At 38.7% G+C, this 17,091-nt stretch overlaps 1 protein-coding gene across 2 annotated transcripts in view; it reads left to right on the top strand.

Moving 5' to 3' along the window:
• The window catches only part of ccn4a (cellular communication network factor 4a), a 31,441-nt gene that overhangs the window by 13,258 nt on the left and 1,092 nt on the right, over positions 1-17,091 (top strand). For both annotated transcript variants that reach the window (XM_079367460.1, XM_079367461.1), the window contains 3 exons: positions 12,366-12,768; positions 15,066-15,354; positions 15,917-16,171. In XM_079367460.1, coding sequence (XP_079223586.1) covers positions 12,721-12,768; positions 15,066-15,354; positions 15,917-16,171 — 592 coding nt within the window. In that variant the 5' untranslated portion in view covers positions 12,366-12,720. The remainder of the gene's footprint in view (positions 1-12,365; positions 12,769-15,065; positions 15,355-15,916; positions 16,172-17,091) is intronic.

Here is a 17,091-nt window from a genome sequence, read left to right as displayed (position 1 = left end):
ACCCATTAAGTTATTGTCAGAATATTAGAAACCTGAATAAGGCCCCTGGCATATACCTGTACCTGTAGTCAGTATGTACGCTCCTGAATATGCTACTCCAAGGATTTGTTTAGGCCCCGAGATGATTAACATGTTCAGAAATATTCCAGTAGCTCAGTTCTCTGCAAGCATGTAAACAAAACCTTTTTCGGAATATATCCTTAACCAGAATATGGAGCTTAATATTTAGTGCATTATAGTTTTATTTGTAACTTTTCTTGACATTAAAACAAACACACATGATTGATCAGATCAGTTCTATGACCAGCCAACTCTCTTTTGCGCATGCTCCAAATTACAACACCAGACTAGTGCAATACGTCTGCAGCCATTTCAGGAAATATAATCTACCTTAGACTAAGTTCCTCAATACTTTATCCATAAGGCAACTGGACTTGGTTCAAGGTTTTGGTGTCTCGTGCCACCACCTCTGTTAAGGGAGGTTTGTTCAACCTTAACATAGATGCCATCTTTCACTTTCATTTTCAAACCAGCAATGATTTCTGAACTTGATGTGAACTTTAATTTGTTTAAAGAAATGCATTTTTCTTTGCATTATGAATGAACTAAATTGCTTTGTTTTTCCCCTGGGGTTTTGTCTTTAGCGTTAACCAAGTTTGAACGATTATCCATGACCTGCAACCAAGAACCTACACAGATATCTTAAATTAGGTACAGCACAGAGCTGTCCATTTTATTAATTGTTTCACATGTAAGGCTAATCCAGCAATGTCAAAACTCAAGGGAATAACGGAGCTCCATCTGTTATCGCAAATGTGTTCCAGTTTAGCATGCATGTCATAGAGCCACCAATTGTAGTAGATTTTTACAAACTGCTGTTGAGTGTTTAGTGGTGGTTCCTCTTGGATTCAAGTGGAGATTTATTCAGACCTGTTTTACCTTTTAAATTGTCACCATCCTACAACCTGTAAATCATCATTTATCCTAAACATAATTTTTTTTAATTTACAAAACTAACACAGATATTTAACACTGATCAAGTGTAATATTTGTATAATAATGGACTGGGTTTAAAGTTTTCCAAAGACTACTTGAGGCTCATTTTATTCCACATTAAGTTCTGAATGAGGCTGCTCCTTTTTGAAGCAAACAGAGCAAAACATCAGCCATTTTTTTTTTACTTACCTTAGATTATTTTGGGAGTTTTAAAACTAGATTAATATGTGTTTCATTTCGGAACACCTCAGAACATCTACTTTTGAAATCTTAGCATTAGTTAGACTCAGAAAATGTAGCTCACATGATGCTCTGTGTGAGAAGAGAAAACATCATTTCATCGAGGTAAAGAGTTCTTCATGGAAGCGCACAGGGATCCTTGTCACATTTCGGCTGAACCAAAGTGTAATCTAGTTGCAGGCTTACACTAAACTGTTTTTCTGCTGCTGTGGTGTTGTGGGTGGAGGCTGGTGTCATATGCCAGGACTCTCAAACAGTTGTGGCCGCAGAGAAGGAAGGAAGTCTTCAACAGCTTTAGATGAAAATAAATATGGTATGGTATGGTCAACACGAAGCTTGTGTGGTGACGGTGAAAAAAGGTCTCGCACAAATAGATTTTGCAATGTTTTTGCTGCCAGTTTTACTCTTACTTTTAATTTTTAGAAAGTTGAAATGTAGAATTACCTTTTATTCTTTGAAAACAGGTCACAGCAAAAACTTTCTTTATATCTCAAAGGTATTCTTTAGTACATCAGGAAAGCCTTTTGTGGTCATCTAAACATACCTTACATGGTATTTTCAGTTAAGGGTCATCTTAGCAGCTGAAAAAAAAAAGTTACACTTACTAGCTGTGGGGAGGCAAAGAATGTGTAAAAATACAAAATGTACACTTCAGGAGTAACCATTATATGACTCAATAGGTTATGAATATCCTGTTTTTAGCTGTTACTTCACTTCTTCCTCGACTGTTCAGCTTTTTTCTTTCCATTTTCTCTCTTTGGGCCCTGGCTCCTGTCACTGACAGTGCCAAGGCCACGTGTGTCTTTGAATGAGTCACTAGCATAACATAAAACAGGTGAAAGGCCTCCCAGCTCAATGCTTTCTTTGTCAGGGTGGCAAACTTCATCCCAAAGTAGTTATAGTCACTGTTTGCCTACATTTGATCAGACAGGTGTTTATGTGCCAAATTGCATGCATAATATCTTAAAGGATATAGTTTTGGGAAGAGAAGGAAGTGGGTGTAAAGCTGCCACATCCTTATCACAAGTTGTACAACTATGAATTCAGCCACCGACTTTAAAGATCTTAGTCCATTTCAAGAAACAGCTCAAAAAAGCTGTGCTGCAGGTGTTTCAAGGCAAAGCTGAAATTTAGCTGTCAGAAACTATCCTCACATGGCTACCTACTAAAGAGAGCTATATGATTGATGTAACATTGAGGTTTGTAACAAGTTTGGGAAGTTAAGCCCCACCTTTGAAGATTTTCAATGATTTGTAAGCACTTTTTCTGGGCAACACACACTTTCTCTGCCTCTGGCAAAGACAGTTGCTCTCTGCCTGTGGTTGCTTACCAGCTGCCAGTGGCTGGTGTGTAGGAGGCTGCATGTGTTTGAACATTTCAAGGAGAAGTGACTTGGTCTAAAATTACAAAATTACGGACTGTTAGGAATTCCCATCATAATTTATTTTGTCTACTTGTCTAAATCAAGACATGCTCGTGTGGCTTTAAGGCTTTCTGGCAGAGAGTAAAAGCAAGAGGCTTTCTTCAGCTACTCCTTTCCAAAAAACAATACACATACTTGGACACTGTAGTTAGTCCTTATGTGGTCTTTATGTTCTCTGTAGTGTTTATCTAAATGTAGAGCCAAGGCTGACCAACTGGACCCGAAAACACATTATTGACAGGAACGGGGCGTGCACATCTATGTATCTGCAGCATATTTAGCCACAGATCTATCCACAGACTCGGAGCCAAAAGAACCTTAAATAAAATGACCCTGAATCCTGCAGCAGCTAGCCTATAATCATTAATGTATTGTGGTTACTTTTCGTGGGACATTCTGGCATCTGGAGCATCTTATCCATGTAACTATCTGCTCAGATCATCAGCTTTCACGGCTTCTCACATCCTTTAATGCAATCCTCTGAGCTTTTGCAAATGTTCCTCTAAATAACATGAATGTGTATAGCAGTGTCTTTATGTGCTTATTTTGTGATTAGAAATATTTTAATGACATCCCATTTTTATCTCACTTCAGCTGCATCATTTTGGCAATTTAGATGGGTGCATAATTAGATAAAATTGGATTAAGAAATGTGAGCATGTGATTGCAAACCACTGCATCAAGATATTTAAGTGTTTGAGGCAAGTAAAGTTCTTAAGTGGATCAACAAAAACAGTGACTTTCCGACCCAAAAACCTTTTCCAGACCTGCAGCATTAATTCCAGGCTTTGCATAGGAAAATATTACTCATAAGAATTACATCACTAACATTACAGTGAACCACAAACTTTATTAAGACAGCCAGCAGAGAGCCATGTGATGGCACTTGGTAATGTGGAGGTATTTAAAAGATCTGTGGCCGCAGCCTCTTGGCAATAAAACTTGCATGAAGAAAATCTAACACAGAGACTGTGACGCCACTCTTCCTTGTTCTTTCATGTTCTGGCCTATAATTTATCTAAATGCACCGAAAAAAAATGGTTTACCCATCTCAACAATTGTCCTTTAATTAATTTACAGTCCTTAATTAACTTACTAAAAGATGCTTTTTTATGCTAATGCTAAACGAGTGTTTCAACTTCTTCTGTTTCACATTAAATGCTCATTCTGGCAATATATTTGTTATATATTTGCCACAATGATCTATGCTGAAGCTAATAACAATAATTCATATTCAAATAATATTTTGTATATTTTATAGTTTGTGCTGCTCACATGCATCATTTACTGTTGTATTTCTGGCCAAGCAGTCTTCAAATCCTTTAAGACTGAAATATCATGGACTTTAACTGAATGTGAGAAGACAACCACTGGTTTGAATGTAAGAGAAATATGCATAAAAAACGTTATTGAGTCTTAAAGGGATACTTCACTCATTTACATGAAGCTGTGTATCATTAGAAACATGGTAGTAGTGTTGAATGGTCGTGAGTCCAGCCCTCATTTTGCCCTGAGACGAGAAAAATGTGTTTTTCTTTGCCTGGAAGTTTTCTTCATGTGATGCAATATGACGCTTTTTGCATCACATGAAGAAAACTTTCAGGAAGGAAAGAAAAACAAATTTTTCTCGTCTCAGGGCAAAATGAGGGCTGGACTCACGACCATTCAACACTACTACCATGTTTCTAATGATACACAGTTTCATGTAAATGGGTGAAGTATCCCTTTAACTCTCATTGAATTATTATACTGACAAGTCTTCCCATACTGTTATGCAGGGTTGTGATCTGAAAAGAAGGAAAGGGGTCCTAATAACATGGCTTCATCGAGATGTGTTATCAGTGATTCCATGAGGCCCACCTTTGTATTCTAGCAGCCCAGCTCTCCACCTCTATATCTGCATGCATGTCTCAACATGCATGCATGGGGGAAAAAGCCAGCCTTCTCTTACAGAGCAGGGTAACTATCAGTTACCCTGCCAGCCAGCCAGCCCTGCCAAGCCCATAATGAGAGTCTGCATAGTGGACGCACTCGCTCTCTTCAGCAATCCAGATGGGAGTTAACCCTTTATTGCTGCATCATCATGTATTACCCCATCATTACAAACCAGTGAGTTATTTTCATGATGTGTGTTTTCACTGTGCACCTGTGAAAGTACATCCACCCCCAGTATGTGAACATGAGGGCAAATGGCTGTTTTAAGACATCTTAATCCTCCAAACAAGTCCCAAAACCAGATCAGATAAGGACTTAAATGCTGGTGTCAGCATCAGTATAAGCACGTGTTAGCTCACTGGAAACATGTAATATGTGATGTATTACTGTGTGGAATGTATTAACTCACACACATGAGCAAATGTCCAGTAGGTTGCATGTAAACCAACTTCTCTTGACAGAAGATAGTATTTTTGGGGGGAAAGAAAAGAATAAGTGCCAGAGGCCACATGTTCTTTTTTTAGTTTGACCATAATGTTTGACATCCACTGATATAATACTCTGTAAAAGTAAGTATAAGACTGAACTATTTCACGGATGTTAAATGGGCCATGACTTGCTTCTGACGTAAATGTAAATGTAAGCGAATGTTACATAATGAATGAAACACTAGCTTGTTGTTTAAATCATTCAGCTCTTTCTTGCACTCCAGGCAGATCATTTGCTTTATGACTTTTCTGAGAAACAATCCACAACGGAACTGTGAAAATAAATTGCCAACAGTTCTTAAATTTACAGTCCATTTGCTGTGAAACTGTGGCTGTCTGAGCTTTCCGGATTAAGATGAAATATAGACCCTGTCATTTCTGCAGGATGTCTGTGGATAAAGCTCAATATTAAGCATGCTGGTGTGTTTGAAGTGAGACAGAACCCTTCGAAATTCAATGAAATGGTTCCAGGCATATAATTGGCAGGACTCAAAAGATCCTTAATTTGTCCAACAAAGTTCTTAGTTTGGGTACATTTAAGCCTTTGTGAGCACAACTCAGGGTCAGAATCATTTTTTATATTTACATATACAAGGAATTTTTCTTGGTGTATTGGTGCAAAAGGAAAAGAAAGGCTGAAATGACAAGTAGTTACATAAAATAAAAAACGAGAAGCAATTACCAATATATAAAATAGAATTTAAAAATGTTGAATATAAAGCATAATAAAATGTACAAAGGGTGCATGGAAGAAAAGAAATGTGAAGTCCAGTTTGCGTTAACGCATAAAGAAACGGTTTCAGCCTTCACATTATTCACAGTAATGTGAACAGTTCAAAGAAGGATCTTTTAAACTTTTGTAAGAAAGAATAACACAATACTCATCTTTCAAACAAATAGTGGGTGTGATAATAAAGAAACCACATTATTCAGTTGAACATAATGAAAGGTTTTGCTGCTACAGGCTTACTTGGTCAAGTTAATGGCTGTTAGCTAAAGTGGGCAGTTAGTCCAGTTAGTTTGTGAACCTTATGTTTCATGTCTAATTTTGCAATTGGTACACTGCATATACTGTATATTGGCACTTTCTTATATTAATTGTGCACATAATAGCTCTGATAAAGTTTTAAGGTGAATCTAAAACATACCATTTAGAGTTTTAAGTAGCAGAGACTTTCTCCCTCACTGGTAGAATCTGGGAAGATCAAACAGGAAGCACTTGAAGGCCTCTTTTACCTGTCAGCAGCCCGGTGCACTGAACAGAAACTGATCCTGGGTCAGAACAATATAGCTGACTTAGTGTCTGGCTATTAACACTATCTGTGCAGGAACACATTTCACGGTTAAGTGCAGATTCTACTGAAGAGACTTCCACTGTGTGCAGGCTGTGTTTCATCCCACTGTGTAATTGGCCCTCATTTACTTCTATTACAGACTTCACAGTGCAGCAAAGGTCAAAGAAAAAAAAACTGCAGCTATGAAGCATGATTGCTGACAGCTTTGCAGTCTTCTGTGGAGATCGTGTAAGGCAAAAAAGGGAGCTCTGTCATGGCCTCTTTTTTTCAACTTGTCCCTGCAGGTTTGGAGCTGTGATTGCGTAGACCATACAGACGTTTTAAGTGCAGTTCGTTAAGCTGTGGTGGGTTCTCCAGGGATGTGCTCATCTTTAAATCCTGTTTACGGCTTCAAATCACTTAAAGGAAATCTGTACAGCCAAATCAGCTCGAAGATTCTCCCAAACCAGATGAAACAGATTAAGCAACCTGGACCCTCAAACTGATCACAATCTTTAACTTCTTCTTTTTACTTGAGCATCTGTTTCTTTTTACCTTTTAAAGCTTGTCAAAATTACACTTATGCTCCTTAAATCCATATTAGATTAGCCATATAAAGTTGGATGTTTGGGAAATGTCCAATCACTGACTTGATGGTATCAGAGGGTAACAATGACAGAGTCCTTGAATGCTAAGGAGATAAGCTGATCTTGCTGCGTTCATACTTAATTGTGCGTCAGAGTAGTTTAGCCTTTACCCTTTCAGTCATTTGGATGCGCACAGGATCCAGAAAGATTTTGATAAACAGATGTTGAAAAGCTTTTGCAGAGTTTTGATCTATGGTTTGTTAGAGAAATCCGATATCACCTTGGGTGAATTCTTTGCTGTAAATGGAGGCTTTTTAAAAAATCTGATATCCTGAGGCCAGGCCTTAAGAGATAGCGGATCAGCCTGGATAAACATGCTAAGACGAGGAATTCCTACGCTGGGCTGGGCTCATGCCGTGAAGAAATGCCAGGACCTCAACAAATCAGCAAGAATATAACCAAGACTTCCAAAAACAGCACAACATTTGTGTTTTTGAAACGTACAATTCATTGTCTGCATGCGCTAAAAGGAACTTGAGCCAGTGTTTGGGCTGAAATACAGCCAAAGCCGTACTGAGCTGTAATATATACGCCTCACAGAGCTGCTTATTGTTGACCCACACTTGGATGCTCCAAAAGACAGCTTTTGTTCAAAGATTTGATCTTAAGAGCAGTGTGGGATCTCACAGCATCTTAAAGCCCTGGTATTGTCTTCCTGTCACCTCTCATCAACCAAAAGCCAAACAAATGAGCAAAGCAGCAGCAGAGCTCAATGCAGGCACAGTGTGTTTGAGGCTCTGTTACAGCTGCCCCTTAATGCTCCACCATTTCCTTCATGTGTGTAGTCGACACATATTCTTTGTGTTGATCTTTTGGCAATGTACTACGAGAATGTAAAAACCCTTCATGAGGCATGCCTGAGCCTGGACTCAAATCCCAGGTCATGACTGATGTGCGCTAAGGATTTCAGCTCTAGTTACCTAAAGCAAAGCAAAATCCAAACAGGTGTTGAAATTTCGATGTGAAATCAAGCACAACAATTAAATATTTCTGAATAATACATCCTGTTGGAAAACCTATACCTTCTGTAAATCCTTTGTCTTCTACTGCCATTGGAAGAATGTACGACTTTTTGATCCAGTAACTTTCGCCCTTGAGCCAAAGCGTAAACCAAAACAACACTGCTGTTTCGTTGCCTCACCTCTGCAGCCAATCCTCCGCTCTCCTCCAGCAACATCCCTCAAATCCCTTCCTGTCGCGTTTGCGCTGAGGAGTTTCGCACCAGGGATCCAGACAAAATTGTCCTTGGCTTGAGCTGCAGTCACTTTTTGCCTACATTGTTATGTTAGCAGGTAAAATGTTAACAAGTACTGTATTCATGTAGTGTACTTTAATTTAAGTGGTTTAATATTGCTAAATTTGCCCCCATGGGGTTGGTTGACAAGATGGTTCAAATATTAAGCATGTCTATGTAATAAAAAAATGTCTCACTAAAGCTAAAAATAGGCCTGCTGGGTCAGACAGTTTAAATAAACAGTTCAGAGAGAATAAGGACTGAACTTGACAGCCCCTGGTTTCAATCTTTTTAATCAAAACTCATTTAGTAAATAGCTTTTAGCTCTGGAATTTGAACATGCGTGTGAAAACGCACAGCACATCTACAAATTGAGGGGGTCATTGTACGATTTTCATACAAAAGCTATTATACAAGGGTAGAGCCAACAGCATTGGACCTGAAACTGAAATTAAAGTTGTATTTGGCAGGTCCTTTGCCTTCTTCATATTTGCATGCTGTCATGGGATTTTTCACTGAGCAAACATGGAGACGTAATTTTAATATAATATAAACATCTATCTAAAAGAGTGGTACTATTTATAAAGTGATACCATCTATCAAAGGAATAATAAATCATCCGTTATAATTACTGTATATCTTTCAAGTTGAGCTTGGCCTTGTGTGCCCTGTTTATATAAACTGTTGGCTTTTTCGGGGTCTTTAGTGTTAGGCAACTGGTTTCTTATCTTTTAGTGATACAGTATTCAGAAGAGTACGGTGTAATGTCTGCAAAACAACAAGCAACAAAATGTATCAATCAGTATTAAAGTGCTTTGGGTTCATGTTGGATTATTCTATCTATAGAGCTCAGCAGATGTTTTCCTCAGTCCATGAGTCTTAAACCACAGCTATATAGGGACGGTATAATTACTGGACTGGTCTGAGAACAGCCTGCCATGCCCATCCTCTGTCGCACACACAGATACACAAAAACAAACAAAGACTCGTATACTTTCAGCACAAACAGTTATGGCTTAAGGTTCAATAAAGTTCACAAGAATAGTAAAACATTTAGGCAAACATGCTAATATACGTCCTCGCTAAAATATAAGATGAGAAGGATTTTTTCAGTATAGCAATGGTAGAGCCAGCGGTTAGCTTAGCACACAGACTCAAATATGGAAAAGCTCTACTGAAAAGCTCACTTGCTCTGTCCAAGGTAACAAAAGACAGTGTTGGCCTGTTGGCACATGTTTACAACTGTCACTTTGTTTTCAGTTAATGCTAAGCTAGGATAAGTTTTCACATTAACCATACAAACATGAGTATGGTAGTATAGTCTGGTAATTTTGCTGTTGGCATGAAAACAGAAATGGAACTTTTCATAAACATCAAGCTATTCCAATCAAATGTCAGTAAATAGAAGCAAAAAAGATCTGCACACCAAAGAGCTCCCGTTAAAAGGATGTATTAACAAGTAATGTATTGACATGCTCTTCCACTGTCTGATGGTTCTTTTTGCTTATTCTTACCTAATCGCTTTTTTTGCATTCAACACCCACTTACAGATGTGCGTGTCTTTTATGGTTTTTAAATCAAATGTGTTTAATTATTATTCTTGCTCTTCAAAGACACATTGTAGTCATTTGAGCTAATTACTGCACCTAACTTTCAAACTGCTCTCTAACTGTGCAGTCAGTATGTTTTTGCTGGAAGACTGATTGTTCTGATGTTGAGTTATTTCAAGCTGCAGAGGAAACCCACTGCTGTTTAGAGGCCTCTATTAAAGGACTGCAAAGCAGTGATGTGTGATGTTCAGAAGATTTTCCCACACTAACAGTTTGCTGTCAAGGAGCTCTCTTTTTGAATGTAGCACCTCAGCAGTTTTTGGTTGCCTCAAGGTGTTGTAAATGTATTCTCCTATTCTAAGGAGGATTACCGACTCCGCTTGATTTTGAAGCTCAAAGATTTCCAAAACACAGCTTGACTTCAAGGCTTCTGTGTGGGTTGAGGGGATTTTAATGAGGGGGATTTTCAGTTTGACCAGCTATGCAAGACTCGAGTCATAAATGGTCGGCTCCAGTAATCAGGCCATCTATCATAATTTTATACCTGAAGTGCATTCAGGGCTCTTTCATCGTCTTTTAGCTTGTCATATATATAAGCTTCAGAAGAAGGAAGGCCTTTGGCGTGAACAGTAAAAAAGGGGTAAATGATTAAGGAGCGAAAGACAGAGACTAAAGAGGGGCCTTCTTTTCTCGTTTCATCAAAATGAAAGGAATAACCTTTAAAACATGTTTAAATCTAATGAGAAGTATCTTTCCATCTCCAACTCATTGAGAACAAATCGTATCTGTTTAAAGTTTTGCATCCAAATTGGTTTGTAGTCAGGTATTACAACTTACTCAAACTTATATCAAAGCCTGAGTCGAGATTATACAAATTGGGTCACAGATATGATTGTATCTATAAGACTTTATTTAAAAAGTCAATGAACAGAGTGGTTAGTCTGAACACCCCATTAAGATGTAGGCTGGACTCCTCCAAGTGGACGGCCCGGGTTTGAATCCAACCTGTGGCTTCTTTCCCACATATTATCCCCCACTCTCTCTCGTCTCAATTTCCTACTCTATCCACTGTCCTATCTGTCCTTTAAGGCACAAAAAGGCCAGAAAGAAGTGCAAAAAATGATTACCGGTTTGCTTAATGTTTCCATACGTGAGAAATTGTAATACTATTACACTTAGAGCAGAATAACTTGACATTCAACACGACAAAGAAACAAGATGATCAGAGATATAGAAAAGTTATACCACTCAAGACAGCACCTACTAAATAACATAGATTGAAAAGGTAATAAATACCATTGATGATGAGACCTGAACAGAATTTAGAGATAGGAAGAGAGCAACAGAAACAGAGAGAGTAGCTACATTGTGCAGCATAGGGGTCGTCCAGGTCACACAGCGAGAGAAGCACTGCTCAGATCTCAGATCAGCTCTGCGGCTGACAGCTCTTTGACAGAGATACAGTCAGCCTGTATATAATAGGGGTTCAGAGCTGGGGCACCTCACTCCTTCACAGAGTACTCATACCTCATCTTTCACTCCCCCCGTCTCTCTCTTTCAGCCGCCTGCAGCGCCTAATCCTCACAGAGTTTGAGTTATTCTCAGGGATATTTTCATCAGTGACAGGAGAAGTCCCACATATCTGCACTTAAAGAGATTTTCCGTATGGTTGAGTAGCGGCAAACAGTGGAATTCTTCTGGCAGTTGTCTGTGTCATCTCAAAGACAAACATTCAGATTTCCAGGAAAATGAAAGAAAAGCAAAGTAGCAGAGCGGGATAGATGACATCATTGATTTAAACTTCACATCTGTGTGCCAGACACGGCTCCAGTGTCAGATAGATACTTTAGGTAGCAGGTAGACAACCTGTATCTGTTCTCAAAGCAAATGTTTGTTTCAAAAAATGTGAGTGCTGTTGAGCTCATTTTTGGAACAGCTGAAGTTTTGGCAGCGTGAGATGAAGGAAGCATGTGGCTTTAAAGTGGGAAAGGACAATAGGATCAGATGTGGTGTGATACGATGAGATGGCAGTAAATGACACATTAGAGACTCTTTGGGGTAGATACATAACAGCAACTGAGGGAATCTGTCAACAACCATGTGCACATTTTCACATATTGTTTCAGTTTTTGCTCAGATTAAAAGAGTAAGAGCTCAGAGTAAAAACACAAACACGTTTTCTTTTACGGAGGCAGGGTCCCTTTCATTACATAAAATGTGTATGTTATGGTAAATTCGTCATTAAGAAATATTAAAGAAAAAAGCCACTTGAGTTTATCTATTCCACTCTGGTTTTGAGTGCATGGGGATTATTTACATGTATGTGATCATCTCCCTGCAATGTTGTCTGGATTTCTCACCATATCTGGGGGGGATGTGGTGATTAAAATAATCCACTCCTTGGAATCACTTATTGTCTGATTTGTTTAAAATTAAAATATGACTGTGCGGACTGTATCACTTTCACTGCATGTGCATATGGGTACATGTGCTTACTGTTGTAGGATTGACTGGAAAAAATATCTGATTGCGTCCTGTAATCTTTACTGAAACCACAATCATGTGTCACGTGTCACAGGGACCTCTTCGTGGCCTTGAATGTCTCCGGGTTTGCAGGCACGCCCCAAACACCGGGGCTCTCCGGGGAGGAAAAGGAGGAGGATCGGGTGAAAGTGGAGGAATAATAGGAAAGAGAAGAAACCATCCCCTCGCACAGTCAGAAGTATGCGGGGCTCGTCCTTGCAGACCTTACGTCAGTCGGGACTCTTTAACAGGCTGTCAGCCGCGGTCCGGAAGCAGACAGAGGTGGTGGAGGAGATGAAGATGACAGAGAAGGCACGAGGAGGATGTAGCACACATACAGGGAGCTGCGTGACGCGCGTTTAAAGCGGGACTCATTCTGGATTCAATGCATTTGCACTTTCACACCAGTGATGAGTTGGCTCCTGCTGTGGATTCTCACTGCTGCTGGGATTCAACAGGTGGGACGGAGGATTGATTTGATTTTGCCTACAACAAAAATCAAACACAAGCTGGAGCTCACTGAGGAAGGGGAGAAACAGTGACTGTTATAGGTGGTAGAAGTATTTATGTGTCCTGTAAAATTACAAGTTGCTAAAGTTCTTTTCAACATCATCTGGGGATTAGAGGAACTGTCTGGAACGCTTTTGGTGTATTTATGATTTTATTTAGCAAGGCTATAGGCCCTATATAATTTTTATTATATAGCAAAGTAGGCCTAGGCTTTTACTTTTCCCCAACTCATGCTTTAATTACTAGATTTTTTTTCTCCTAGATTTGTAATGACCCCCAGATCATGATTCCATGATTCAATAGTCTTTTTCCTTTTGTTGTTTCATAGATAGATAGATACTTTATTGATCCCGAGGGAAATTCAGGTTTCATTGGCCTCCCCTAGGCACATCCTTCCACGTATTAGGCTATACGATTTCCATTGTTACTGATTGAGCCTATGGGTCTTTTTTTTTTAAATCAGTAATCATCCCTAAGTGTGAGATGCTGGCAACGGCATCACTTCAGCATCACATTCAACCCTTTGTTGCATTTTAGTGCCACCTAGCGGTCATGTAAGAAATAGCTTTTATGAATATCTTCAATAATGCTTTCAACAGGCCCTTCCGTTACCTTAACTGTTTATCGGGATTTGGATAAGCTATTGGAAAAATGTGATGCCTGTGTTGCAAATAAAAACCCGTTCACGATCAAAATTATTTTATCGTTTATTACAAAATAGCCATTTTAAAATTTATTTATTTATTTTTTATTTTTTTTAAGTTATTTAGCAAGTGGTAAGGTATTTACTGTAATAAACGTTAAACCATGCCTCTGGATGGTGTTAATATGTGTCACATTAATTATTTATTTTTATGGAATACAATTTAATTACACTCATTTTCAAACACAATGTAATACCATGCACCATATTACATACATAGCCTTAGTTGTTTTAAAACTTTATGAAACACCAATTGCTTTTGGAGAGACATTTTAGACAAAATATGTTATTTTATTTTTACTTTTATTAACTAACCCTCATCAAAAAATAATGTGTATCTGCAGGTCATGCAGGAAATTAAGATAATGCACAGATGTGTCACACATATCTTAACCTATACCTTACAAAAAGAAAATTGTTAAACACAAATATTTGCAGGTTATCTTCTTGTAATCTTGCTCAAGGTGGTCCCTTCTGTTTCTCTAATGGCTAGTCCCTCACAATGATTTAATCCTTTCAAAATAAAATCATGCTGAATTTGACCAGCATAATGATAATCATTTTTGTAAATTAGTCTGATATATCTGTATGCTGAAGTAACTGGAGAGTAGCATGGTTCAGTGGCATTCATCTACATTATCTTTCAAATCTATGTGCGGTAGCCATTAATACATTAAGTTTTGCATAGCTTTTGCTTTTGTCATAGGCCTTCTAGGCATCTTTATTTAATTTGAGAAGGAAAAAAAAGTGCATTCTGTAAAATTATTTGGGATACATAGCTTTCCGAGATCACATTTTAATGCATCCCACATTGAATAACAATCTTCTATGGCAATTTCTCCGGAACATTCTTAAAACATGCACAATTCTTTTCAAATATAAAAATTGGTATTTGTTGTTGGAATCATTTTCACTATTTGGACTTATGCGTCCTCTTTTCAAAAAGTAACTTCCGAGCTTCAGGCTGTTAATGTGGCTCATGTGGTGCGTTTCAGTAAAAACATCTGCTTTGACAAAGTGTAGAGTTTTTTACTGTGCGATCTGCTTCTTTACAGAGCAGAGGGAAGGATGTGATGATTAACTTTCACTGGCAGGATTTTGTAAGTGTTCAGCACAGTCAGTTGCAGATTATAAACATGAGGATGGAACACTTCCAAAAGTGTTAAACGCATACAAGACTTGACATTATTGATTTAATTGGATTAACTCACCGGGTGTTTCATTTATTTATACTCTCTGTTTAATTGATTGCACAGCATGACTGAATGTTTGCTCCTGCCATGTATTTTACCCAGGCCGGCATAGAGGTTTGTCAGACCAGGTTTGCAAAGAATGCTGGATATGAAATAATTCAGGATTAGGGTAGAAATACAACAACGTTACCTCGCTATAGGAGGTGTGACTTGTGTTGTATTGTCAATGAATTAAAGGTTCCAAATTTTTGTAAAAGAAAAAGAAAAAAAAAAGCTACAAATATGATGCCCTACACAGTTTAGGTGTTTTATTTAGCTTTAAATGATCCACATTTCTTCCTTTCTCCAGGCCTACTCCCTAAATTCCACTACCATGCCTCCCACCACGATAGTCACAACCCAAGTTGCCGACCTCTTCAACCGGACGCAGTACTGCAAGTGGCCCTGCAAGTGTCCTGAGGTCACCCCAGCCTGTCCGCCAGGTGTCAGCCTCCTAATGGATGGCTGTGACTGTTGTAAGGCCTGCGCCCGTCAGGTTGGCGAGGTGTGCAATGAGGCTGACACCTGTGACTACCATAAGGGATTGTACTGTGACTACAGCTCGGACAAGCCTAGGTACGAAAAAGGAGTGTGTGCATGTAAGTGTCACTCTACTGAAACAAACCACAGCTTTCATACATAAAGGACATTTTTATTTTCATGCTGTGTATTTCAGTGTCATGGTCGGCATCATTGCAGTGCATTGTTCAGAAAAAAAAACTACTTCCTGACACATTTTTGACACCAAATCTGGAATTCAACTTTATTTGTGGTTTAACCATGTGGGTAATTATATCACACTTCAAGGAAGTGCACAGATAAAGTATTACATATTTACAAATAAAATGTTAAAAACTTTGAATAATAATTTTATTAGATTTGGTGCTTGTTTATCCAACTTATATATTGAGTTGAGACTGCTCAAATTAAGTGAAAAGCCAAATTAAGTATTACAAATTCTGGTGTTCTTTAAAATTCTTTAAAAAAAAGTACAAGGTAGGGGACAACACATACTGAACAATGCAATGTATATAACATATTTTTGTCACTCACAGCATTCTTAATGCTGTGGGGGTTTTTTTGTTCAGCCATGTTAATACCAAAGAAGTTTTCCTTACAGATCCCAATAACATGTGCCCTCTTGTCATTCCTCACTGTTAGATATGGTGGGAACCGGCTGCGAGCACGATGGGGTGATTTATCGTAATGGGCAGAGCTTCAGTCCCAGCTGTAAATATCAATGCGTGTGTGTGAACGGTGCCATCGGCTGTGTATCCGTGTGCACAGAGTCCCAGCCTCCACGGGTATGGTGCCAAACCCCGCGCAGGGTTAAAGTCCAAGGACAATGTTGTGACCAATGGATCTGTGATGAATCCAAAAGAGGGCGTAAGACGGCACCGCGGCACGCAGTAGAGGGTAGGATGTTTTGGATGTAATGTATATACAGTACATGTAGGGGTACTAATATTCAGTAAGGCAGCACTCCCTCTTGTATTATGTTCATGTGTAAACTCTGATCTCTGAACATTTATAACAGTTGACCACATTGTACATGTACAGAACTGCTTTAAGAGTCCAGTAAATAAAAAATCTTTACATTAATGGCCTCTAAGGTCAAGTATTAATTCATTTATTTCCTATCAGAAATAAGGGCAAGTTTACAATTCCATATTTGGTAGTAGAAAGAAGTCATGTATAGTTTTCAAATGTAGATGAATAGGATTTGATCTAAGTAGACTACTGCTGTTAGAACTGTGTATGAATGTGGCAATCAGAGTAATCAGAGTAGACGTGTGAGGACAGCTTGTACTTCTGGAGGATCATGAGGTTTGGGTGTGTGTGTGTGTGTGTGTGTGTGTGTGTGTGTGTGCGCGTGTGTAGGTGTAGACAGACCAATCACTTTCTTGTGTGAGCCCTCACAGCGTTTCTGGTTTCTGTCCACTTTCCGTTCCTTTAGTGCAGCAGTGCTGAAAAGGGAATAATGTGAAAGGAGATCACTTTGAGTTGTGTAATGGTGCTAATCAGTTCCAGATTACGGCTCAAACACAATTTAAAGATTAAACACGTGGACTTTGCATGTAAACGGTTGTAGGAAATGTCCCCAGCTAGTCCTGAATTAAAATGTTAAAAGGGGTACATTGATCGCATTATTATCAATGATTGGATTACAGGCTCGTCGTAAAACCTAATGTGATAAAACATTGCCTGTTAAAGATACAGTTTCTTCCTTTACTAAAATGAGTTACAGCATAAAAAGGAGTGGTTGTGTAGATAACTAAGCCTTATAAGGCTGTTTTTTTAATCATCAGCTAACTTTATGCATTAGTTTTCTTTTT

This window comes from Symphodus melops (assembly GCF_947650265.1).
Source record: "Symphodus melops genome assembly, chromosome: 18".
Lineage (NCBI taxonomy): Eukaryota > Metazoa > Chordata > Actinopteri > Labriformes > Labridae > Symphodus > Symphodus melops.
The sequence above is the reverse complement of the archived record's forward strand: the minus strand, read 5'-3'. Positions and strand labels throughout refer to the sequence as shown.